A 25105-nucleotide genomic window follows, 5' to 3' on the forward strand; every position below is an offset into this window, starting at 1 on the left:
GGAAGTAACCAGCGTATGTAATGCGTTCTTGTCTGGTTGCCAGAATGATCTCGCCTCGTTGGGTGGCTAGCCTTCTAGCCACCCTACCTCGTTCTCGCAACTTGCCCGGATGTTTGAGTTTTTGGATAACGGCTCTGGCTTTTGGCTCAAGGTAACTTGAAGTTCGCCGACAGCGGCAGCTAAACGCATTTCATGCTTAATAACCTCGTCTGATGCAACCTGCTAATCCTATTAACGTACTGTCACTCACAGTGGCCTAACTTGATGAATTGAACTCCTTGGCTGTTTGCATTTCAGGTTGAATGAAAAGAAACCGAAGTGCAGGGCTGTGCGTACAGAGAGTGCTCATCAACTTGCTAATTTACCTTCATTTTATAGAAGTACAGACATCTTTAAACCACTGAGATATTCTCAGAGAATGCGGTATTAACTTGTACCACAATATTAACAGGGATAGGCGGAAAGCAAAGAAAACATACACAAAGAGCCCCAAAGAAGTGCCGAAACAGACTGTGTCACTGAGCACCAGCCCCCTACTCAATGACACAGCTTGTGTTACCTTTAATTAAATAGAAATTTTCTGCACATTCCCTGCAAAATGTGCCATTGGAGGCTAATATAATATCACTTCCCTGCAGCCAGCGCATATCATTACCAGAAAAAAAGCCTAACTCGTTCACAGCCGAACGCCACTGTGTATACATATCAATGAGCGCCGTCGACTGCTAATCCAAACTAACGCGGCCAGGGTGCTGCCACCTGTGGTTCGATCTCTTGGCAAATAGACAAAGGGAGCGTTGCTGGCAACTTCTTTTCCAGCAGCAGCAGTAACGTTACTACCACAGAAGGACCTCCCTTTGCTATTTGAGTGTAGTACAGCAATATCAGACCTTCACAGGCCTGTTTCGGAATCAGGCGCCACTCAATGACTAAATGTAGTGGCATGAGGGAGATTCGAACCTAGAACCTTAAGTACAGGAACTTGATGTGGTACATAGCTGAAAGTGGAGTTGGCCATGTCATGGCCATGTGTATCATAGAAATTTGGTAAGCCACGCATATTGTTGAGTTTGGTAGGCCATGTATATCATACAACATGTAACTGGTGGTATAACTGATTGGGTGTCAAACGAAGGGTATATGCAGTCAAGAGTGGCACGTTACTTGGCACCTCTTTGAGACCTTTCATTAGCTGATGTGCGATGCAGTAGTCATTTGCTGCATCACGCAGTCAGTCATATTTCACTCCAACAGGAATATACATTTCAGTGCCTCTAGTACGACCCCCGCAAACCTAAATCTGGATCGCGTTGACACATTTAAATATTTAGGGGTTGTTGCAGAGAACCAATAGATGCTGTCTGCAGAAAACTAGCTTTCAGGTGTTACACTCTGGCCCATTCCTGGCCCTATTTTCCTCATTCGGAATATAAGTAGAAACGGTATTGCAGATAAAAAAATTGTTTTAGACATTTTCAAACATTTCCCAATTGAACTGCTATGAGTATCAATACTTCAGATAGTACGCTTTCTATTGTGCTAAAAAAAAAAAAGGTAAGCTTGAAAATCGGTTTTCAATCCCTTTAAAAGGACCGTTACAGGGACTCACTCGCATCTCAGAAGAAGAATGGAGCTCTGCCACCCAGAGCTCAGAACTTTCACATCAAACTTGGGCTGTCCAGAGAGCCCACGATGCAGCGCTTAGGCTCGGCCTACCAGTCCCCACGTGGGCGCGGCCCACAGCTCTGCCCTAGGGCAAAGCTTCTAGGGACCTTGTAAATAAAGTTCTTTGTCTGTGTGTCTGTAAAGGGACACTAAACAGAAAAACGATTTCTTCTGCATCAGTAAATTACGTTTCGACAACACCAAAAACACCAATCCTACCATAAGGCTCTTGGTAAGCCAGAAAAACTGCAAGAACGAAAGACGGGTGGCGACGCCTCCATTAAGTTCCCGCACATGGTCGCTGTGACATCACAGATTTTGACATCTTCTAAGGCCAACTTAATTATATAGCGGTACAGACCGACTACATTGTGTTCTAAAGGAACCAAATATTAACCATGGCAAGTTTTGGGAACCTCTACTCAGCCAACGCGGCCCAAATGCAAAAACATACTTTGGAATCCCCGACGTCATACTGGTGTGCCAGGGTCAGGGCTTCGGCGCGAAATTCAAATACTGATACTTCGGCCTTCATTTTACTATTATTATATATCACTTTTATTATCATTTTAATATCACTATTATTTTGAAATTACCGCCTGCAGGGTTCTCAAACAATGCTTTATTAGTCTATATTGACTTATTGTTTCGCTTCAGTGTCCCTTTAAGCTTGCTTATGTGTTGAAAATGTGGGGAGTTTGACTGCTTCAGCAATTCTCATGGAGATTTGCTCCTGAACAGTCAACAGAGAAAGTTTCAATACAGAAGTGAATGTCACCATAATTTTTTTTTTTTGCTTTATTTGTAAAGCACTTTTACACAAATGTCTGATGGAAAAACAGCTCGAAGGGAAAGGAGTGATGTTTTGAAAAGGTTGGTTAGTATCTCCCATCAGTGGTGACCTGAAACTTCGCCATGAGCAAGCAATTCGCAGAAAGGGCCTGTTCAGTCTAGTCCCATGTCTTCGTCGACGTTCTCGTCCTTCTTTGGGGACTTCGCATCCTTTGCAGCCTTCGACGCCTGTAGGGCTTTCACGAATTGAACCATGTCTGAAACGCACATGGGATATTGTATCTGAGCACAGAAACTTCCATTCACACTAACATTCACAAGCAAGGTCAATGAAGCTCATAAGAATAAAGGCACTTCAGACATTTGGCCAAAAAAAAAAGCACTGACAGATGCCATATCTCCAGTGCCCAAATTTTGTCCTGCGTCGCTGCTTTTATGCAGAGGGCAACTATTTTCAGATCTTGCCTAAAAATATGAGTCATCAACCCTCTTACATTGTCCACTTCCTGTTCCTTGGGAAAGCCTTGGGAAATATCAGTTTATCCAAAACTCTTAGTTAAATTCAAGTACAGCAGCAGACGGTGCACCTGCCATTCATAGCATGCCTTCTAAGAGCAAAACAACAAAAAGTTGAACCTTGACAAACACAGATATAAAGGAATTACTGCACATAACAAAGTAAATCTAATGAATATCATAACCAAGGTGTACCGGATGCCCATTTGTTAGAGAAACTACAGTCGAACCTTTATATATCGAACAGCGCAGTGATCGCGAAGTAGTTCTATATAGCCAGAATTCTACATATAAAATCACGTAAAAATGGGTAAAAAACCTGTACAAATCAATCAATGAACCAATCGTGGCGCAGTAAATACTTACTTGAAACTTCACTCATAGTATTTATTTCATTGGCTGAAAGCTACGTGCTTAACCATGGCGTCCTCAACATAGTCTAAACAATCTACAAGTGGTAGGCCGGTGCCTTCTATTGTGCAGCGGTAGCAGCATAGAAGGGCCAAAGCAGCTACAGCCTCAATTTGGGTCAGGAGCGAGGCAACATCAGCGCTTATGGGATCAACCTTGGCAGCATCTTCGTTTGGCCACTACTTCTGCTGCGATCTCCACGTCCGTCAATCGAAGCGTTTTGAAACACTGTCAATAACAAAGTATTAAGTGGCGTCTGCCAAGGCGTCTATGAGTGAGCCCAGTGAGCGCACGCTGGGCTCATTATGGATGTGTCATTATGGATGCAAACCGCCAGTACCCGCGAGGTGCGGCAGACGCAGAACACGGCACTGAGGTGGAATGTTCATGCAAATGCAATGCATCATTGACGTTGTCGAACTAGCCAAGCTGCCGCGTACGTACACCGCTACGTTCAAATGGCGCCCTCAGCGTGATCGATGTGTGCAGCTATAGTGCGCCGAAGTCTGGAACGCACATCGCGCCACCGCTATCTTCAAGGGTGTTGCAGGAAAGCTCACCGCCTGCCAACAGAGCGCACGTGGTCTGGGGTGGCAGAGTTCGATATGTCCATTTCATGTCCGACCCCATTCGAAATAAAAAATTTTAGATGCGTGTGATTTTCCAGGCAATATAGAAAGTGTTCGATATATGCAATACAGTGAAACAGCGTTACTACGAACACCACATTAACAAACTTTTCAGATTAACGAACTTTTCAGAAATCCCTTGCTGGCTTCTTATAGTTGCAATGTAAAAATATTTCAGTTCTACCAACTTCAGAATGCCGAACTTGTCAAAATAATGATCGTTATTCAGTTTCCCTGTGGTGTTAACGCCTCAGTACTACGAACTAATATCCTGAGATCTGGGGATTCTTAGATTTCACTGTATCCTTCACGGCAGCCGAAACAGTAGGCTACCAGATGACAAGGTGCAGAGCGGACATCACGGTGCATGAGTTTAGAAAACTTGAGAGGGCGTCTGCAAAAAAAAAAAAAAAAAAAAGAAGAATGCGGGTGAGCAGAGGCAATGACACATCAGGTTTCGTGAGCGCATGCTCCACCCAGAAAAGTGTCGCCTAGAAATGGAGGCACATCTCTTCCTTCTTTCGCCCTTCTTTCTGTGCACGTCTCTTTCTTTCACGCTTCTTTTTGCGGCCATACTAGCTACACCTTCGTTGAAACGTGGCCTCTGTACTTGCGGGGAGGCCACAAGGTTGCACTTTGCATTTTCCAGACGGTGTCATTTGCGTGCGCTTGTGCTTTCACATACATAGCTCAAGTGTCCACCTTGAGAAAGACAGTGGCGGTGTCCACAGCAAGAAATTTGAAAACAAACAAAAAGCAAGAAACATTGCGCTTTGGAGGCGACACGGAGCTACCTTTTTGTCGGTAGTTTTTTCGGCATCAGTGTCTGTTTTGCGCGCATCGCTCTTACTATACGGTGCTTCAGTGGTGTATGGCGGCGGAATCTATGGAAAATAGCAACAGTGTGTGCCAAGAGCCAACAGTGATGTTTTCGTGGATAGTGCATAAGGTGACAACTTATGAACTGACAAGCTGATGGGTGGAATGGTTAAATTTGGGGCTTTCACTATAACAATCTTTCAGAATAAAAAAACAATTTACTGCAGTCCCCAGATTTATGTTATATCGATATTTCATTGTAATTCAATATATCTGTGTTTGATAAATTGAGGTTTGAATGTATAAATGCCCAAAGCAGGCATTGGACCACTCACAGGAGCACAGAAAGTGTGGTAACAACAGTGTACAAGGTCACCTACCTTGGTCGGTCACATTTCTTCTGTACAACCCACTCCTCTCTACAGGGTGTCTACCAAGTTAACATTTTCGAATTCTCTGAGGTTACCAGGTTTTCGCTGAGCGACACAGAACTTTATTTTATGTCAAGACAGGCTGACACCACATAGCCCGATGCTGTCACTCTCAAGTAAGCATTTTAAGAAATAAAAAAAAACTTAATCCAGTTTGAATAGTAAGGAGTAGTGTATATTTTATTCAAAATAGAAAACTGAAAGGAGGCGATAGTAACATGCACAGCGAATATCTTCGAAAAAAATGATAAAGCCCATTGCAAATCAAGTCGAACATTTTCAAAGGAGATGCATACAGAAGCAAATATTTTTGAAAATGAGCTATTTCTATGAAGTGATCGCAAGATCATTGGTATTAGGCCCAAACTTTGTCGCAAGTGAGATTTCCTCAGCAGCTGGAAAGTCAACCTCAACTGTCGTCGCATACTCTCAGCCCGTGCACAATGCCTCAGTGTTGCCTTTCACTGCTTTAAAGAGTTTATTTTTATTTGGCTAAGGGACACCTGCATCTTGGCTTCAGCCAACACTTTGCTTTTTTAGCTCAAGCTCAATGCGACAGTCATTTCTGTTCTTGTCCTTGTTCTGGCGCACGTTTGCCCCACAGACCTTCTGACGCATCCTGTTGGTCAGTTGTACATTCAACGTCCAATTTTTCGGACTTCCTAGGGGCCACCAAAACGTCCACGAAATCAAATCAGGCACTCCGAAAAAATGAATGCATGTCTTTTACTGCCCCTAAGGGCTCAAATCATCACAGGCACGTCCGAAAAAGCTATGAAGGCCTGCAGTAAACTTACTAGGTATATCGGTGCTTGTACTGGGTCAGGAGACAGCGGGTGCACGCGTGTATAAATATGGAATGCGTACTGTGTCCCGTGACAATTGTCCCTTCCCACGCTTGTGAAGCTTCACCACAGTACCTCCCGTACGCTTCACCGCATAACATTACTGTGCTGAGGCGAAGCTGCCTTTCGGGAACCAGTATTATGCAACGCGCCATGCTTTTTAAGCTTCGAAGCCAATCGAAAGCGACGAATTCTTTCAATGAAAAACACGGCACCGGACGGTAAGAACCTTAATAGCGAACGTCGAAGCAGCTAGGCCTCGCGTTGCTGCAGGGGTGGCCATGACTGCCAGTGGATCTGCGTACGAGAGCGCTGGTTCAAGACGGCGAGATAATCGAAACAGCGGCGTTGCCTTTGATTAATGACATTTTGGGACCTGCGGTCGCGGTTGAAAGTCCGGAAAATCGGACAGCGAAGGGTTCTTGCATCTGAAATTACATACTTTCTTATACATTGATTCTATAAGGCATGTGGTAGTGCCGCGTAGCCGTCAAGGCATTTCCCAAAAATCGGGCACCAGGCAAATCGATCACTGACTGTACACTGGCAACTCCTCCAGCCGACGACATGGCATCAAAGAGAATTCGTTATGAATCCTCTCTTACTCGAGCCAGCAGTAGGGAGACTCATTCCCTTTCAATAAAATGACAGCTAATTTTCCCTGATTGAAGCAAAAATTCTCTGCGTTTTCCCTGAGTATTTCCAAACTATTCATAATCACTAAGAAATCCCGGTTTTCCCAGTTGCTAGACACCCTGTCTTTATAAATGCCCTCGGAGCCAACAGGGTAACTGAAATAAATAATGCAGCCAACCCTTCCAGCAGCTGTTACACACACCTTCTACGTTGGGTTATGAAACACAATGGGACCCAGGTGACAGCGTGGCAGAAAAACACACTAGCAATGTGCACCCCAACATCTCTGCGACTGAAAACACACATGACGGTGGCAAGCTCACCTCCAGAGTTTGCAGCTGCAACAACACTGTCGTCCATACCAAACTGCTGCATCAAGGGCCCCAGCTGCCCAGACTGCAGTGCTGTGCTGAACATGCTCAGTGCCTGGGTGGAAGGCAAGAAGATTCACGTTCAGCTGGGAGCAGTATTTGACCGAGCATGATGAGGCAATAGCACACAGACACAAGCACCGTAGTACAACAAATGCCATTTGCTCGTGTGTGACAAGACTGCTCATGCCTTTGCACACAAGAGGCCTCCAGCTGCTACGATGAAACAAGAGCCACAGCTGGCAACATTGTAAAAAATTTAGAGAAGCACTCAAACCTTACCCCACGCTTAGAGGGCACTTGCAGGAAATAAGGGGGCCTTGCTCAGATTTACTCCAAAATTAGAAATGGCGGCAAGAAAAATTGCAGGACTTCTAAACACAGGTGGTAGGTAACATTTGCATGGACGACGCATACCAGTATCTCAAAACTGTACTGCATCTTTGAGTGCACCCTGGTTTCATTGCAAGATGCTTTACGGTGATCTTCATATCAGTCGGAGAAGGTAACTGCAGTACTTCTGTTAATTTGACTCCGGTTAATCTGGGTGCTGCGTCATGCCTTTTTTTTTTTTCACCTTGTTCAATTTGACCCACGGTATGATTCTATCAATTCCATCGGTCCCGCCAGGGTCGAATTAGAGGAAATAAGCTGCATTGGCCCAAAGATGATGCAAAGTTGAAGCAGTGGGCTCTGATCGACAAAGAGTGTACAGGAATACAGCTACGGGAGTGATAAGCCAAGGGTGGTGGATACTAAGCTTTCTGTTAAACTCACTCAGCTTTATGTTGTTCAAAGTTTCAGACATAGTAGTTCCCTAGGAGCAACTAATGACACAGCTGTTATAAAAGCAGCACCTACACTAAGCAAATCCCACACCACTTTTGAAAAAAATAAAATATTGTGCAAGGAAACAAGTAAGCACAACACAGATCTCCTGCAGCAAGAATTACTTCAAGGCTTGCCATGTGAGCAAGTTGGACAGTTTCTTTGCATGAATGTGAAAGCCTAAATGGTGGTAAACTCTCGCAAGCCGCTTGTCTTACATATTAAAAAGTGAAGCTGGAGGTAAGGGCAAAGAGAGGACATAAAGGGCAGGAAAGTGAAACCATCAGCAAATTACAAGGATGAAATTAGAACCGAGACCGAGATCAGCTTCGCAGGCAGTGATAGAGGTGACATGTTCAAATGCACAGAATACCCCCTGGATAAAATGGAAGGTGCCATGCATTTTTTTCTGCGTATCAGTTGTTGGTGATGTGCACAGCCACCAAGTCACTTGTATACCGGTCACCTGGCATACCAGCCAGTACGCCAGTCACAAGCTTACCAGTAACACTCATGAACAGCTTTTTGTAGCAATAAAGGGAAAGCTACACACGCAAAGCTTTTGCACATGTACAGTAGAACATCACTCATACATTCCAAAAAAAAAAAAACATACTAACTGTGAAAAGTCGCCAAAAAATCTGGTCAACTCAACTGTAGTTCACACTACGTTATGCGAAGCATTACACAAATTGTTGCAGCAGGAGACGCCGACACACGCATACCTTGCCAACCTGGCGAGACCAAAATCGGGAGACGTTTTTTTCGCGCCAACGGGGGGGGGGGGGGGGTGCATTGACTGTTTCAACTTCTGGTGGGACCGGGGGGGGGGGGGGAGGAAGGGGGTTTCGTTCAAACTCTCAGGCAGTGTTCATTCAACAAATCCTTTTGCAGGGACCTTGCAGTAGCAGACTTCGCTCACTTCAAAAATTTGTCAGAGTAGCTTTGCTCAAAATATGGTCCAGACTGGCGGCCCTTCACTAGCAGCAGGTGTTGGAGGGTTGTGTTGCACATTGATGAGCGGAATTCAGTCCTAGTTTTTCACGCCACGCTAAAAATCCTCTCACACTCTGCCTTGCTACACAGTATCACGAGTAAATCGAGCAACACCTCAGAAACTCGGTGTAACATGTTTTCCATCAGGGTTTTTTATTTTTCCAACCACAGACCACTGCACGACCCACCTTTCTTCATTCAGAATGTCCTCTTGAAGACTGTACTACGCCTGTAGCATGGTAAACTCAGCTTCAAGAGCATCTAAAGCGTCTTCAGCAGATTGATTGGAATATCGGGGCAGCAGCTGAGGGTAAACTCTGAATAAAGGAACAAAGATTCGACAGCGATGCCTGTGAAATAAATTTCAGGTTGGCCACCTCCGCATTCTTCAGAGTTGCGTCCACATCCATAACGCTTCACCTCGTCGCATTTCGGAAACATTTTCCATAGAAGAGGCCCAACGTGGTCGATGACACTAAGGGATAGTTTGGGTTCGACAAGGAATCCCGTAAACAGGCACTCCACACGTATGACACTGTCATCACAGTTGATCCGGAGAAAGTTCACTATGTTGTTTTGCTGCTCAGCGGTGCGAACATAGCTTTGATGCTTCACTGTGGAAACGTGCAGTTTCAAGTCGCCTTTGCCATCATGGGACACACTGACTTCGCATCCACACATTGTACAAAATGCAAAATGTTCTTTTCTTGATGTCAAAAAGCACAGAAATACAGAAGTATAAAATCCCAAAAACTTCTGCAAGCACCTCTTCTTGGGCTTTGAAAGCGCCATGGCACCAAGCACATGAGGATTGTAACTTTCCACGGTGCACCACACACACACACGGCCTAGCCGACACTAATCATACACACAACCAGCGGCAACAAGATGCACTATAAAGGAAGGCATGCATGAAATGCAAGAGCTACATTGGCTCTGGCTTTGGTCGGCTTACTAGGCACCGTAGTCAGCTGCTTAGTCGATGATACCGACGGTGCTAGTGCGGCCATTGTTTGTGATGCTGACGATTACAATGTGGCCGTAGATTCCGTGGTGCCAGTTTCGCAAAAACTATTATTACGCGAACAGAAAACACTTTTTGGGAGATATAAGACAGTGATTGTACAATCGGAAATTTAAGTAAAAAAATTGGAGGACGCTTAAGCTTCGCCTTCAAGAGTGCAACGCAACAGCGTTATCGCACCTCGTTTGCACCGCCCACTCATTCGCTCGGCATGCTCTTCAGTCACACAAAGACGAAACGTGCACCTGAGCAAGCGGAACGAACCAAAGAACTCAGTGTCTTGGAGGGAGAAACGATCTACGCGAGCCAAACGTTGTGATCGTCACGGAAAGCCGGGCCACGACGCGCCATGAAGGCGGACGTGATCATGGGGCTGACACCTCGATGGGATCGTCCTCTATCTCGCTTGGGAGCACCACACAGACGCATGACTCCTCGCCAGCAGCACGGCACACATCGCAGGGGAAGCTTTCCCACCAGACGGGCTACGGCTCAGCGATCATGTCAGAGGCGTCCCGCATCGGACGCTGCACCTAGGAATCGCGCTGTGAGCGGAAAGAGGAGCCGTGTCGCCTAAACGCAAGGGTTTGAGTGATGCAAGCTGGAAGTTGGAAAGGGAGAGAGCGAGAAAACTTATTAAACGCAAGGGTATTGGGGCATCCTCGCAACGGTCCCCGCATGGCCCCAATGCGCTCAAACGAGACGTGGGCGAGTGGCGCGGCACCTCTCGGGGCAGCGCCATACATTGAGAGGAGGGGGTCTTCTGTGTTTGCCGCAAGATGGCTCTGCGTGTGCGCCAAGCTCAGGAGAAATGTAGCGGAAACGTACTTCGCTACTCGTTTAATTGCAACTTCTTTAATTTGCATGCTAATAATTACCAATATACACCGCCGTATAACTTTCTACGGCACATTTCTAAGGCAACACCACATTCACTAGAGGTGCTTTTGTCCCGCTTTGAACCATCGAACTCATGGCTGAGTGGTAGCTTCTCCGTCTCACACTCCGCAGACCCTGGTTCGATTCCCACCCAGCCCATCTTGCAAGTTGTTTGTATTTATGAATTGCCTTCCGCCATTTTTCGCTCACGGCCAATGCCGCCGACAGCCACGCCGACAACACTGGCTCTTCTGCGACACGAGCTCCTTGACGCTGTCACGTTAAAATCGGGAGTCCCCCGGGTGAATGGGGAGGGTTGGCAGGTATGCACACGCCAAGCTGGTGGGACTTGAGCAGCCCAACACGCGCATTGTCATTTCTGCGGCTTCAGCAAGCTTAGGTTTGCGCTCCTCAAATTCGGCCTGGGCTAGCAGCTACTTCAAGCGGAGTATTTTTGGCAGGAAGTTTTGACATGCCCATTTGACAAGAATTGTTGCGGCACAAGACAACATGAGGATGCACATTGAGCTTGTGGGGCCCGAGCGACCTGAGGGAGACATCGTCGTTTTTATATTGCGTAATATTTTAACCCTTTTAGGGTCAACAACGTAAATATAGGGTCAACAACATAAATATATGGCGCTGCGAGCAAGCCCAAAATGGTCGATGCCTGTGGGGCTCTCACCCGTGCTCTTGGGACAAAGGAACGAAAACACAGTAGTGCAAACAATCACAAGGGCATTTATTGCACCTTTCATAGACTAATGTTTGCTAGCCGAGTTGCTATCCACAAAACATGCCGATGGGCGCGCGACAAATCGCAGAAGTCAGACTCCCCACGACTGGATAGCGAGCGAATATGTTTGCCCCATGCTGGTCACCAATGCCTGGTCGTTCGTGCGTACGGTCATGCAAATGGTGGCGCGTTCAAACGATTGTGTTCGTCCATTCCGGGATAGGCCCTGCGAGACGGTCTCGCAGAAGCATGAATCGGTGTACGCGCAGAACGTCTGCGCCGCTTCCTGATCCCGAGCCAAAGAGGAAGAGCCTTCTCCTTTTTGCGCCCAAGTAACTCCGCCGTTAGGTGGCGTTATCAGAGCAACACTCGCGCCATCTCTCGTACTACCCTGCGAGCATACCGACCGCCGCAGTAAAGCCACGCGGCAAAACCGGATTACAGGAAACGAGACGTATGCAAGAAAATAACATATCAGGGGACGCGTGAGAGTCACGCATCCCCATATGCCGTATATTTGTGGCACCGTCGGTATGTTTAAAAAGCACGCCTATTTCCTAACTTTCTTTTCTGGCATGTGCTGCCACTATGCGGAAATACAGGGAATTTTTTTCTCATGCCTCCCTCTCTCTCTGTTTTCGTTGCATGGTTTGTTTCAAAGCTAGTTTGCTCCAGCACTTCTACATAGTACCACTCGCACGTGGGGGCACGCATGGGCGGCAGTTTGGGTATTGTTCCGCAGGTAGTTTAGGCTTCTTGTGCTCGCAAAACTGATGGCTCATCATCATCATCATCAGCAGCAGCAGCAGCAGCAGCAGCCTGGTTACGCCCACTGCAGGGCAAAGGCCTCTCCCATACTTCTCCAACAACCCCGGTCATGTACTAATTGTGGCCATGTCGTCCCTGCAAACTTCTTAATCTCATCTGCCCACCTAACTTTCTGCTGCCCCCTGCTACACTTCCCTTCCCTTGGAATCCAGTCCGTAACCCTTAATGACCATTGCTTATCTTCCCTCCTCATTACATCATTACCTCCTATATATAAACTGATGGCTATCTCATTACTAATAGCTCAAAGGGCGACCGGCTGTTTCTCGCTTGTTTAGTGCTCACAGGGGTGGGCATAGGTAGGATGCTGCCATGCATGTTTCCTTTTCTTTTCTTTTTTGTTTTTTGGGGATGCACAAAAACTAATTGCCTCTGGTTGGCGATAAGATGAAGATAAGCGGAAGTTTGTCACACATTTTGCTTTTTTGACGGGCACACAACCACAGTTTTCTTGACTGTGCTCACCTACACAGTTCGATTACGCTGCGGACGTAAATATTAGTGTAAGAGCAGGAACATTTGAGAGTAGCAAAACATTCTCGTATGCACATTTTCCAAGCCTTGAACTATGTGTATAACAACGCATCAAATTTTAAATTCTGATGAGTTTATTTTCTTTTTTATTGATGTTATTCACGAATGAGCAGTACATATATACCAACGCGAAATATCTTTTTCGCACTTTACGGTCACCCTAGAAAAATTACAGAAATTTTTTTTTTCGAGATAGGTCCCTCAGAAGGATTGGGATCTGCAATAAAAAAATCGACCCTGGCCGGTCGCCATATAGTGAAAAAAATCAAACCTGAAAGGGTTAAAACTGCAATAGGAAAGCGAAACAAACTCAAGCTGGTGGCCACCTCCGAAATAGGATGCCACCAGAGCAAAACATGAGGTTCTCACTTCGTGTTGCCTGCAGCAAGGAAAGGTGGCACGTTCGGGTTATCACGAGGTTCGGGGTAGCAAGAGGTTGGCCTCTGTTACACAGAGGGAGCCGTTGCTGGGCGTGGATTTAGACACCGTATTTGGGCACTAATTGCACTCTCCAACTTTATCTCTGACATGACCTTGGTCAGTGTGGTGCTAAGTGCTCAGGTGTGTTCAACTCCTGAGTGAGAATGGGCACGTTAGGTACCCAGTGAGTACCAGTCCGACACGGTATCTTCAGTCAAGATTTCAGGATATCCGAAGTCCAGCACCTTCGAGATAGGGAGTGAAAAATACATGGAGTTGACACAACGGACGGAAAAAAGTTTCAACTTAACCTTATATCTCGAGATATCAGAGTTCTAGTTAAAGAGTATTTACAATATTCTCATGCCAGATGTGACTTCACTGTAACAAGGTTTCGCTGCATCATTTCTAAAAAAGGCCAAGAATAGAGGAGCCGAAACACAAGCCTCAAAGTAGGAAGCATGGCACCAAGTAACCAAACCTGGCAATACTGCATATGAAGGTGTGCAAGTCAACAAATGTCTTTCCAAGGCCTATACTTCCCATGGCCCCTGTGGTAGGTGAATTATGGCTTCACCATACTTCTTCCTAGTAAGTCTGCAAGAGATCTTCCAACTGACGATAAGGAAAGATGTGTTGCAGGTGTGTGCTCAACAGGGCTGGCTGGTGCATGTTTTGAGGGTAATCAAACAGCACAACAGACGGACAGGCAGACAAAGGCTGCCTACAGACAGCAGACCGTCGTCTACACTATGTTCCATCTTTGGGGCACTGTTCAACTATCTCCAACGATGGGGTGGAGAGGGGGATGCTTGGGGAGGGTAAGGGTCATGGGGTGGGGGTACTCGGCTGTAGTACCTGCTGAAACTGTGGGGATTTGATGGTGTCCTGGAGGTGTTCGCTTACGTCGGGTTGCTTGTCAGACTCTATGGTCGCAGGCAGCAGCTTCTCCACGCGCGACATCAGCTCCTTGTTGTCCAGCAGAGGCTGCAGCACCTCCATGTTGATGGTCGTCGACAGGTCCACTGCACCGAAAGCAAATGAATATGTAAGCGCCAGCACAGACGTCACACCCACACACGAAATGCTCGAGGTTAAGAGAATCAGCTGAGGGCCACACAATGTCTCTTTTAGGCCCACTGCAAACAACAGGTACATTCATCGCAAAAAGCATGAAGGCTACCACCTTCGTCATCAAAGCGCGTTAAATCTTATGTGTAGTGGCTATGACCAGTAGCTAGTGGCTTTTGTTGGCAGCAAGAATAACACCCGATTGACCTTTCATTTCTATGTGCCCAAACTTTCGTTATTTCAATCCTAAAATTAACCTTCACCGGATAATTTTGCCTGACCCCTATGGTGACCCTGATGATAACCCCTTTGGTGGCAGTGTCTGCCTCAGCGGAGCTTAGAGGGCAGTGAGTGCATTGAATGCACGTCATCGCTTGTCGAAAACGCTTGTCATCGCTTGTCGAAATTATTTTCAAGCGATAACCATAGCTTACACTGGCTGATTACAGTATTTACCCAATTCTAACAGGTGACTTTCTTTTCTTTTTTATTTTTTAAAGAAGAAATTAGGACGTAAATTGCCTGCGAGGTGCAATCGGATAAGCAAAACAGCCTTTGCAACGTTCGAGTGCTTTACCGCATCAAACGAACATCTTGTGGCAAAGCTAACTCTAAGAAACGTATGGTGAAGCTGACTTTAGGAAACCGGTCACCATTGTGCAAGAATATTTCTTGTACAAAAATCGAGTGCGCATTAGACTTCTACTTTACTCAGGATCTTTAATGTCATTGCTATGTTATTTTTCTACTTTGGACTCATAAAAAGTGGGAACGTGTTTGATTCAGGGGTGTGTTAGAACCAGTCAGCTACAGCCAAATTAATCAGCGATGTGTCTTGCCATTTTTTCGGCATCGTGTTTAATTCAATCAATTTTGCCAGTCCCATGAGGGTATAATTAACAGAAGCCGACAAATTTAATGCTTATAAATTTTGGGCAAGAAAACACTGTGTCGCACTTGCTCAGCAGTCTCATAGCATTGCATAACAAGACTGCAGCAAGCTATCAGTAACTTAGGTACATAGAAATCAAGAGACGCACTTTGTTCTTCTCTTATTAAAGGGAAATCTAAATTAGTATGGCAGTACTGATCACAGCTCAGTTCTAGTATATGAAGGTCTGGAACATACCTTATATCAATAGAATGCCTGCTGAAAGGAATCAAGTACTTCTTTTTTTTCTTCCGAAGCCAAATAACTAGTGATGTTATGATGTGCTGAACACCAATGAGGTTTTCAAATTAATGGTGGACCTGTGTTTTATGGCGACCTTTATTGCACAGAAAGTTTTGTTTTCCAGTTTTTCTCCAAAATACAGAAGTTCTTTCTCATCTTCATGGCAGGTGGGTTACTGTAAGGCCAATATGCACGACATACAAAAGACTGTGCATCACATTACTCTATCATCGCTCCACACATAGCCATCATTGGTGCTGTACGGGTCAACTGCAGCCGGTTCCGACACTAAAAAGCAGGCATCATTTTATTATCAGGTCTGGCGTGATTTGCCACCTGTCGAAGATCCTGAAATCAGAAGGGTCATGGCAAGTTTATGTATGGTGCTTGACGGAGGTAGAGGCTGCAAACAACTTTGTTGCCATCCTGTACACTTGCTTTCGCTTGCTGGGCGGTTTGTCGGCTTTCAGAGTGTCGTGCAGGTGCTCCAAATAGATCTGCATCGATTCGGCACCAAACCACAACTTTAGTTGTGTAACTTTAGTCATCGACACCCGATGACGCAGCTCTGATTAGGCCCAACGGGCTAGACAGTATGGCTAATGATCTGACCACGACAAAAATTTGTCGCCGGACAATGTGACAACAGGCCGCAAACCGTCACAGAAAGCTTGTCACTAACATGTTCCTACAGGTGGCTCATCAGTGAGCAGTCATGAAATCGCAAGTACTGGTTAGAGTGGCAGCCACTGAAGCAGTGTTTGGGCCTGCAGTCGAGCAGCTGGCAACTACAGCAAGCATGTGTGCCAAGTTTGTCTGCGTGCTCACACGTGGATAGAAAGCTCCCAATTGCACAAATCTGTGCGCATGAACAATGAGCTCGTACATTCGATGCAATCAGCATGTCGTTCGGTGGCTAATCAGGCTGGTTTTCGTGCGTGCTCTCATGCTTTTCATAGATGCTGCTGTTGTAGTTCCTTCTGTAAGCGTTGCATTAATCGTTTCGATCAGTATCGTCAACCTGGATGAACCTCGTACTGAGAGAGATTGCATGCTGTGGGAACGATGCGTGCATCAGGGCACCAACCACGGCCAGGTGGTCATTCCCGAAGGTACCAATATTAGAAAAATTGGATATTAGATAATCGATTCGCAAACTGAATTATTTGAATGCTCACTATTCGATTTAAAATCGGAAATTCCAGTATTCATACACACCGAAGTAAAACTGGTGGGGTTCCGTTCTAATGGCACGATGACAGAATTTAAAAAAAGATGTTATGATGCTTGAGACAGCTTGCAACGGTCACATTTCAGCACAGGATCTTATACAACCCTTACCCTTCATCCTTCAAAGCTCTGAAAACCAATACAATTTATGGCACTCACCATTGACAGATTGTTCCTTGCTGGCTTCTGCTCCAGCTGACTCAGATGGCGGGACTGCAACACAGTGAACCATAATAATCAAAAAAAATTTTTTTTCATGGGAAAGAAATCCTAAACAAATACAAAGTTGCTGGTTCGCCACAATTGCAGCGTAATATTGTTTATGTGGCCCCAGGCAATACAATCAAATACAGTTAAACCTCTATATAACGATCTTCAATATAATGAAGTTCTAACGAAGTATTTACCTGTTCATAACCTCTTGTCCACAGAACACCATGTATTTAGAACCTCAATGTAACGAAGTGCGTTTGTATGCCATTTCAACATAACGAAATTTCACCGCCACCGCAAAGGAATGCCGAGACAATAGATGGAAACTTTTGCGGATGCAGAGGGTCAAATCAATGAATTAAAAGTGGCTGCTTGCAAATGCACCTCTCAAGTCGCTCACCGCGCAACAAGAGCAACCGCTGAAGTTGAGCCACATCATGTTCCGCATAAAGTCTAAGTTGCGATAAAATCCTATAGCGACCCGCGCCCTGCGTACTTTAGGTACGAGTGAAAGTGTGCGAGGGTGAGAGAAGAAAGATGGTGGCTTCACAAGTGGTGCCCTTCCGGGCGACCAAAGGGAAAGAGGGGGAACGTAACGAGCTCACATTAATGCGATCAAGCACGCGCGCGCGAGGGGACCGGAGGGTGGAGGGGGTGTAAGTTGGCACACGTCTCGACCTTGGCTGCACATGGCTGTAAGCGTGACTGAGCGCATACGCAGCCGCACACCCTGCTTTAGAGGTAATCTGCCGCATACGCAAAGAATGGACGTGCAAAATAGCGTAGAACCATGTAAGCTGTCTTACTGCGCATTTAGTACTGGAGGTTGCGTAATCTCAAGTTTTGCTGACCCATTGGAGCGAGAGGCAGACAAAGTATTTGCTCCCCACTGCCAGCACTTTTCCTGATAACATTGTCCCAGTGCGGGCGACACTATCAGCCGCAGGGACCGAGTGCACGTGAAAGTGTGGCTGGCTTCACTTAATCTGTACCGCCGAGAAGATATTGTCAACGTACGTAACATGAAACCACATCATACATTGCCTGCTCCCAAATTTATCAAAATGAATTGTTTTCTCATTCAAATTTGCTTTTCGATTGCCTGATAATTCGGGAAAATTCCGCAGCCCCTTCCTGAATCCAGTAGAATGAAATTTCGGTATAACAAAGCAAACTGCCGATTTTACCGGCTTTGTTATATCGAGGTTTAAGTGTACTGTCAACCGTGGTGATCTTTCACTTCACCTTTTATTTCTCGCTAATTTTTTTTGCCAGCTGAACGAACTTTGAAATCACACTTAAAGGAAATGAGTCATTTTTCCTTTTAACTCTATTCCTTAACATGTTTTGTATCACACAGAAAATACTCCACGTTTAATTCAATATTCATATTACAAATTTATCACTCTGCATGTTTTGTAGAAGTGCCTTTTGACCCATGCTACCTACCAAATAGCTTCTCCCTATATGTACTATTACAAATTTAAAACACATGGAGCTGACGCTGTGTCAAATCATGCATTGTTCATAAACGCTTTGTGGCTTCCAATAGGTCACTGCTGTTCCACTGGTATTACGCTATCTGCAAGAGTGTGGTCATACAAACATGTTACTCCACTCTTTCCATGGCAATTAGGTTCAGATGTGTGACATCTATGTGACAACTCCTTCTATATAACTATAAATTCTGAAGTTTATGTTACATCATACATTAAAACTTCCTTAATTCGGAAAATCTGACAATTTAGACTAGTCCTCTGGTCTCGGCAGGCATATGCATTGTTTAATGCAATGAAACTCATTCATTCAGACGTACTTGGCCACCCATCGGTTCATTCGGACAACTCTCAGAGCTTGGTGAGCGAGGAGTGCCGCTAATGTGCGACGCAAAAGCACAAAAACGGCGCTAGCATTCAACCTAACGAAGCAGCAGAGTCTGTGTCACCATGTCATTAGCAGAAATTGTACGTGAATGACAGCAGTGCTAGAATGCTTCATGCCTATATACTCTCGTTTACCGCAGTGCACAACATCAAGTCGGCCAAGTGCCTTCATAACTAAGTAGTCGCCATCCATGATCACGTTGACGGCAACTGTGGTTTCGTCTGCAGCGGCCGCTGCACAGTAGTTTCGTTTTGACTCTGTGCAAAGTTGTCGAGGATGACCAGCACTGGCTGCACCGCAATGGATGGCAATCTGCCGGCAACTGGTGAACAAATAATTGGGACGTGTGTACGGTAGTGAAAAGTGCGGCTGCACTGCAAAGGAATTTTCAAGGCCTTCGCCGCTAACAGCAATAATTGGTCACGTGATGAGAAGTGCAGCTTCTGCACTGCTTTTGAGCAAAATAGAAACAGGATTTACCGATTTATTTAGTGAATAAAACCGTGTTGACGTAGTAACGCATTAGTTTGTTTTCTTGATACCTTCGCTAATTCGACATTCGGCTAATACGGGCAATTTTTTGGGGTCTGATGAAATCCGAATTAACAAGGTTTTACTGTACAACGTAACAACAATGTAACATATTTCCATTTCTTGCTTTCATGCCTGAGCATCCCATGCAAACAGCACAGCTGCGCCAGTTTCCCTCTAGATACCATATGCACTCATATAGTGTCCACGTTCATGCAAGGGCCAAGCCCATGCAAGGGCCACACTTATGTATAAACAGGGTGTCTACCAAGTTGACATTTCCGAATTCCTCAAGTTCTCCAGGTTTTCCCTGAGAACCTCTGCAAAATTCCGTGAATGAGCCAGAACTTTGTTTTATGTCAAGACAAGCTGACACCATGTTGCCCGATGCTGTCACTCTCTAGTAGGCATGTTGAAACAAAAGAATGACTTAATCCAGTTTGAATAGTAAGGAGTAATATCTATTTTATTTAAAAAGGAAACAAGGAAGGTGTTAGTAAAATGAACAGCGAAAAAAACGGTAAAACTCATTCCAAATTGAGTCGAACATTTTCAAATACGAATGAAAAGGAGATGCATACATAAGTAAATATTTTTGAATATGAGCTATTTCTATCAACTGACAGCAAGCTCATCGGTATGAGACCTGAACTTTGTCACAACTAAGATTCTCTCTCAGCAGCTGGAAAGTCAACCTCAACTGTCCTGACATACTCTCAGCCTGTACACAACATCTCAGTGTTGGGTTTCACTGCTTTAAAGAGTTTATTTTGGTTTGGATGAGGGACGCCTGCATCCCCGCGTCAGCCAACACTTTGTTTTTTGAGCTCAAGCTCCTTCAAAGAGGCGGCGGCACGCTTCCTTTCCCGTTAATTCCTCAGTGCGTCAGTCCTTTCTGTTCTCTTCCTCCTTCTGCCACGCGTCCACCTCATGGATCATTTGAAGCATCCTTTTGATCAGTTGAACAATCAATGTCCGATTTTTCGAACTCCCTAGGGGGCCGCGAAAACATTCGAAAAATCAGGCAGTCCGAGAAAAATGAATCCACATCTTTAACTGCCCTTAAGGGCTAAAATTGTCACAGGCATGTCCAAAAAAGCTCTTGCCAGTACACTTATTAGGCAGCAGTACACTTGTTAGGCACGTCGGTGCTCGTACTGTGACAGAAGACGGAGGTGTACGCATGTACAATTAAGGAATACATACATATCCCATGACAATTGCCTCTTCCCGCGCTTGTTATGCTGCTGTACTGAGGCGGAGCTAACTTTCGGAGACTGGCATTACGCAACGCGCTGTGCTCTGCAAGCTTCGAAGCCAACCGCGAGGATTACAAAGGCGGAGTCGGTGCCATTGCTGACAGCGGCGAATTCTTTCAACGAAAAACACGGCACCGCACGACAAGAATCTTAATAGCAAACGTAGAAGCAGCTAGGCCTAACGCTGCCGCGGTGGTGGCTACGGCTGCCAGCGGATCTGCGTGCAAGACTGCCAGTTCGAGGGGGCGAAATAATCAAAATGACGGCGGTGGTGGCTTTGATTAATGCCATTTCAGACCTGCAGTTAGGGCAATATACATTGACTATATGGAGTACGTGGTGGTGCCGCAAAGCCGTGCGAATTATCGGGCATGTTTGAAAAATCAGGCGTCCGGAAAATCAGTCGTTAACTGCTCTGGCAATACCTCGTGCCGATGGCACGGCGTCAATGATGATTCATTGTGATTCCTCTGTTACTGGAGCCAGCATTCACACGACTTTCGTTCCTTTTCAATAAAGTTACAGCTAATTTTCCCTGATAGAAGCACAAATTCCCCAAGTTTTCCCTGAGTATTCCCATACTATTCAAATTCCCTGAGAATTCCTGGTTTTCCCGGTTGGTAGACACCCCGATAGATGTCACAGGCATTTCAAAATCATGGACAGCATGGAGGACGACTGCATCCATGAGTGTGCTGCTAAGTCAAGCCTGAGCAGCAGAAGCTGTGATAGCTGAGATGACTAGCCACCCACCACGTACCTGATGTGCAAGCATGAACAAATAAATGCATTGTGAAAATAATAGCATAGGCTCCTTTGTTACGCATTGCCGGGAAAATTGAACCAAAATGGCCCACTTGTGTGCAAGGGTTGAACCTCATCAAAGTTACATACAGGATGCGACCCTTACACACGTTTATACAGTGATTATAAAAAGCTATGCTTGCCACTCACCCTTGATGCCAGAGAGGATGCTTTGGAGGTCGCTCAGCTGAATGGCGGGGCCAGACGCGGCAGCACCACCGCTTGAGCTGCCAGCCGTCGTCGCAGGAGTGGAAGCTGCTGCAGCAGTGGTGTCGGTGGTGGCCGTGGCCGTGGCGGTTGAGCTTGCCGTCGTGCTCTGGGATGGAGGCGAGACTGTGGTTGCCGAGACGGCCTCGGAGGCAGCTGCACCTGCAGTGGCCGGTGTGCCACTAGCAGAGAGAAATGAGAATGAGGCAAGCTAATACCTTTGCAAGTTACCTTAAGGGCCAACCACAGCAAACTTTCAGTTCAGCTAAATTGGCTATAGATGAGTAGCATATACCACTGAAGCAACTTTTGCAAATCCCCGGTGCTGATAAAGGTATAATTCTCTTATGAATAGCCTTTAAATAGCACCTAAGCAGATGACTCCTGCACCTGGCGGCTAGAGGATATGACGTTAGCCCCAGCACATCAGCTCCAAGATCTTTCAGTGCACAAGTTGAAAGTTGTTTCTTTGCAGTGCTATTTATTTTGAGCTATGTATCTTCTTGCAGTTACAGCATGCTATGAGCAGCAGGTTACTGCAGCTGGAAGGCTCGCAAGCCTGCTTTTATAAACCAGCATAATGCCCTTGGTTTTTCAATACCGGTGACTCCGGCCGAATGGTGCTCGCATGCCCCAGGTGTGCCAGTGAGTCTTGAATGCGAAGGTATATCTGGCAAATCAGTTGTCACTTCACTGCAGTCTCCTGAACCAAGTCATCTACAGGAAAGTATGCTACATTTATGCGAACTTTTGTGCCGTCTTCATCACAAAGTTCTGCCTTTCTTGGGGGGGCTGTCTTTTCTGACATCACAGTAGACAATTAATTATTAAAAATTTAACTATGGGACTCAAAATCCCGAAACTGCACAGTGTGTTACGAAGGACACCAAGGTGGGGGTGGTCCGGGACCAATTTCGATCCTTAATGTGCACCCGGAGCACAGTAAACAAGCACTTTTTGCATTCTGAACCATTAAAAACGCAGCAGTGGCAGCAGGGAATCGAACCCACAACCTCGTGCACAGCATCAGAGTTCCTCAGATCCCCAAGCACCCAAGGTAGATGTCAAAATAACGTGGCATGCAGTATCCTACACCACCTGTACACACCTCTGGCTTCCTGATCGCCCTCCACCCAGCAGAGAAGTCAGGTTGGCCACTCCTCCAACACCCCCAATACCACCTGAAGACAAAACACATTGAGAATAAGTGCGCGCCGATCCAACACGCACATTGCATGTGAAGCGAAGCTTCTTTCGTGAAGCAGCAAATTAAATGTCATAAAAGTAAGCGCAATGCATACAAGTGTCCTTATTGTCATCCTAAGCAATGTGTAATGTTATGTAATGTTTGTGTTCCCGCACCTTAGGAGATAGAATTTTAGTGTCATGAAATGTTTGTTAATGCTGGTCATAAGATGTGCCGAAACGCAAACAGCAGTCCAGGTGAGTGCACGCTGTGAGACGTCATGGCAGAGATGCCAAAAGCAATGTTTGATGTTTGTCGAGGGAAGAATGGCGAGGGGAGGTGCATGATAAGAGAAGTACGATGAGACAGACAGTGGTAAGGCTGAGAAATAGTTGGCCATTTCATTCCTGCGTATGTCGCCTAATGGAAACTGGCACATGCAAGTGCTTTTGTACGCGTATGCCGTCTCGCACATGCCACTACGTGACAAGACACGAGCACCAATCGTCTCAAAGAGCTACTTGGCATTGGTGTGCGAAACTATGCGTGCGAGTGTAGCCTAATGGTTAGAACGTTGGGTTATTGTGCTGAGAAACTGACATTCGATCCCACCATCAGAAATGCAATTGTTTAATTTTATTTGACACGTGAGAGTTATTCAGCAAACAGCAGAGCAGCCACGGTCAGCAAAGCCCAGGTAGAGAGAGAGAGAGAAATTTATTTACAGAAAGGCAGAGAGGTCGGCCTGAGCTATAACTTGCTCTGGCCTGCTACTCTACTCTGGGGAAAAGGTACGGGGAGGGAAAGGGCTGATGAATGATGATGCTATAAGGAAGAGATGCGTATATACAAATTCACAGAGTTGTGGTATCTCTAAAGGCGTGCGTCCAGCCCAGTGGCTTGGAGAAAAGCTACAGCGGCTCTTGTTACCAGGACTGCGCTGGTTGCATTAGGCCAAGGACCTAAAAGAAACTCGTCCGATAGCGGTCTCTCATGGATGTTTGCTATGGAAGAGACAAGTTGCTGTCGTTCTTGCGCGTACGCGGGACACACGCAAAATATATGTTCAAGTGTTTCTGGCACCTCACAGCATTCACAGTTTGGGCTAGTATCACTGGCACCTATCATATTTCTATAATGGTTGGTAGGTTCGTTAAGAAAGCTTCACTTTAAGAGCACACGACATTATGGCCGCTCACTGTGGCACATGCGAGCTTGTGAGAGTTTTGAGAGTGTGCGTGCATGCTCAGGGCATGGCAAGAGCAATATAAACATGAAGTGTTTAATGCTTAACCTGCACATCATAGCAGGCTTTCTTTCGTAAGCACGTCATCAGAGTATGTGAAAGAAAAAGAAAATGACATTTTTATGGTTAGAACTTAGTTGTTGCATTTCTACTGTGTGCTGCCTTCAGGTTGTTTCTTTGCTTACTTTCTATGTGTGTGCATCCAGATGGTAGTCATTTGGTCCAATTGCCAACTGATTCTTCAGCCACTGACGAGATCACAAAAATGTCCGAAAAATTGGGCAGTCAGATAAAATGAATTTTAAAAGAATTTTTTTTTTTATTTCTTACAAGCCAAGTGGCACGGAAAATTGATCAGCAGACTTTTTCTCGGTATTGTGCTTCTGTGACGTAATATATTCACTTCCAATTTCATGATGGTCAATGTCGAGGTGCATCTTGCATTTGCCATCGCACAACCTGATGTGCATTGCATGTCACCATGTACAGACGCCGCATGCAACCTTTACAGTGTGGTGTGGCAGTTTAGGCCATTTCGTGCGAATTCAGCTCAGACCTTTCTGCCTACACGCAAGCTCACCCATTCCTGTCAAAGTGCACAAATTATCTCAGTAGGTGTTCTCAGAGCAGTTGCCCGTGCGTGTCAGGCCCAATCACCAATGAGCCACTCGTACAAACAAATTAGTCACAATCTTCCCACCAGCCTGTGGCAAATTTTTATCATGTTCACAGTGCCCAACACTGGCCAGGCATTAGGCCTAACCAGCACTGGCCCGTGGGTTGTCTGCTACTGAAGCTAAATTTAGGTTCAAAGTCGATACAAATCAATTTATAGCAACAAAACAACATTTTGAAAGCCTAAAAAGGAACTGCCAATGAAAGCAATGGTACAAACTTGGTTCACAGCCATCTTGGTGATCTCGTGCGTGCAAATCATGTC

The 25105-nt window shown here is 45.7% G+C and overlaps 1 protein-coding gene across 3 annotated transcripts in view; it reads right to left on the reverse strand.

Moving 5' to 3' along the window:
* Positions 1–2433: 2433 nt before the first annotated feature.
* The window catches only part of LOC142579605 (proteasomal ubiquitin receptor ADRM1-like), a 31550-nt gene continuing 8878 nt past the window's right edge, over positions 2434–25105 (reverse strand). For 2 of the 3 annotated variants that reach the window (XM_075689994.1, XM_075689992.1), the window contains 6 exons: positions 22842–22914; positions 21677–21915; positions 16995–17048; positions 14219–14385; positions 7068–7170; positions 2434–2714 (listed from right to left, as the gene is read on the reverse strand). In XM_075689994.1, the coding sequence (XP_075546109.1) occupies positions 2611–2714; positions 7068–7170; positions 14219–14385; positions 16995–17048; positions 21677–21915; positions 22842–22914 (740 nt within the window). In that variant the 3' untranslated portion in view covers positions 2434–2610. The remainder of the gene's footprint in view (positions 2715–7067; positions 7171–14218; positions 14386–16994; positions 17049–21676; positions 21916–22841; positions 22915–25105) is intronic. The other variant, XM_075689993.1, reaches the window with a different exon arrangement.

Source organism: Dermacentor variabilis, chromosome 4, assembly GCF_050947875.1.
Source record: "Dermacentor variabilis isolate Ectoservices chromosome 4, ASM5094787v1, whole genome shotgun sequence".
NCBI lineage: Eukaryota > Metazoa > Arthropoda > Arachnida > Ixodida > Ixodidae > Dermacentor > Dermacentor variabilis.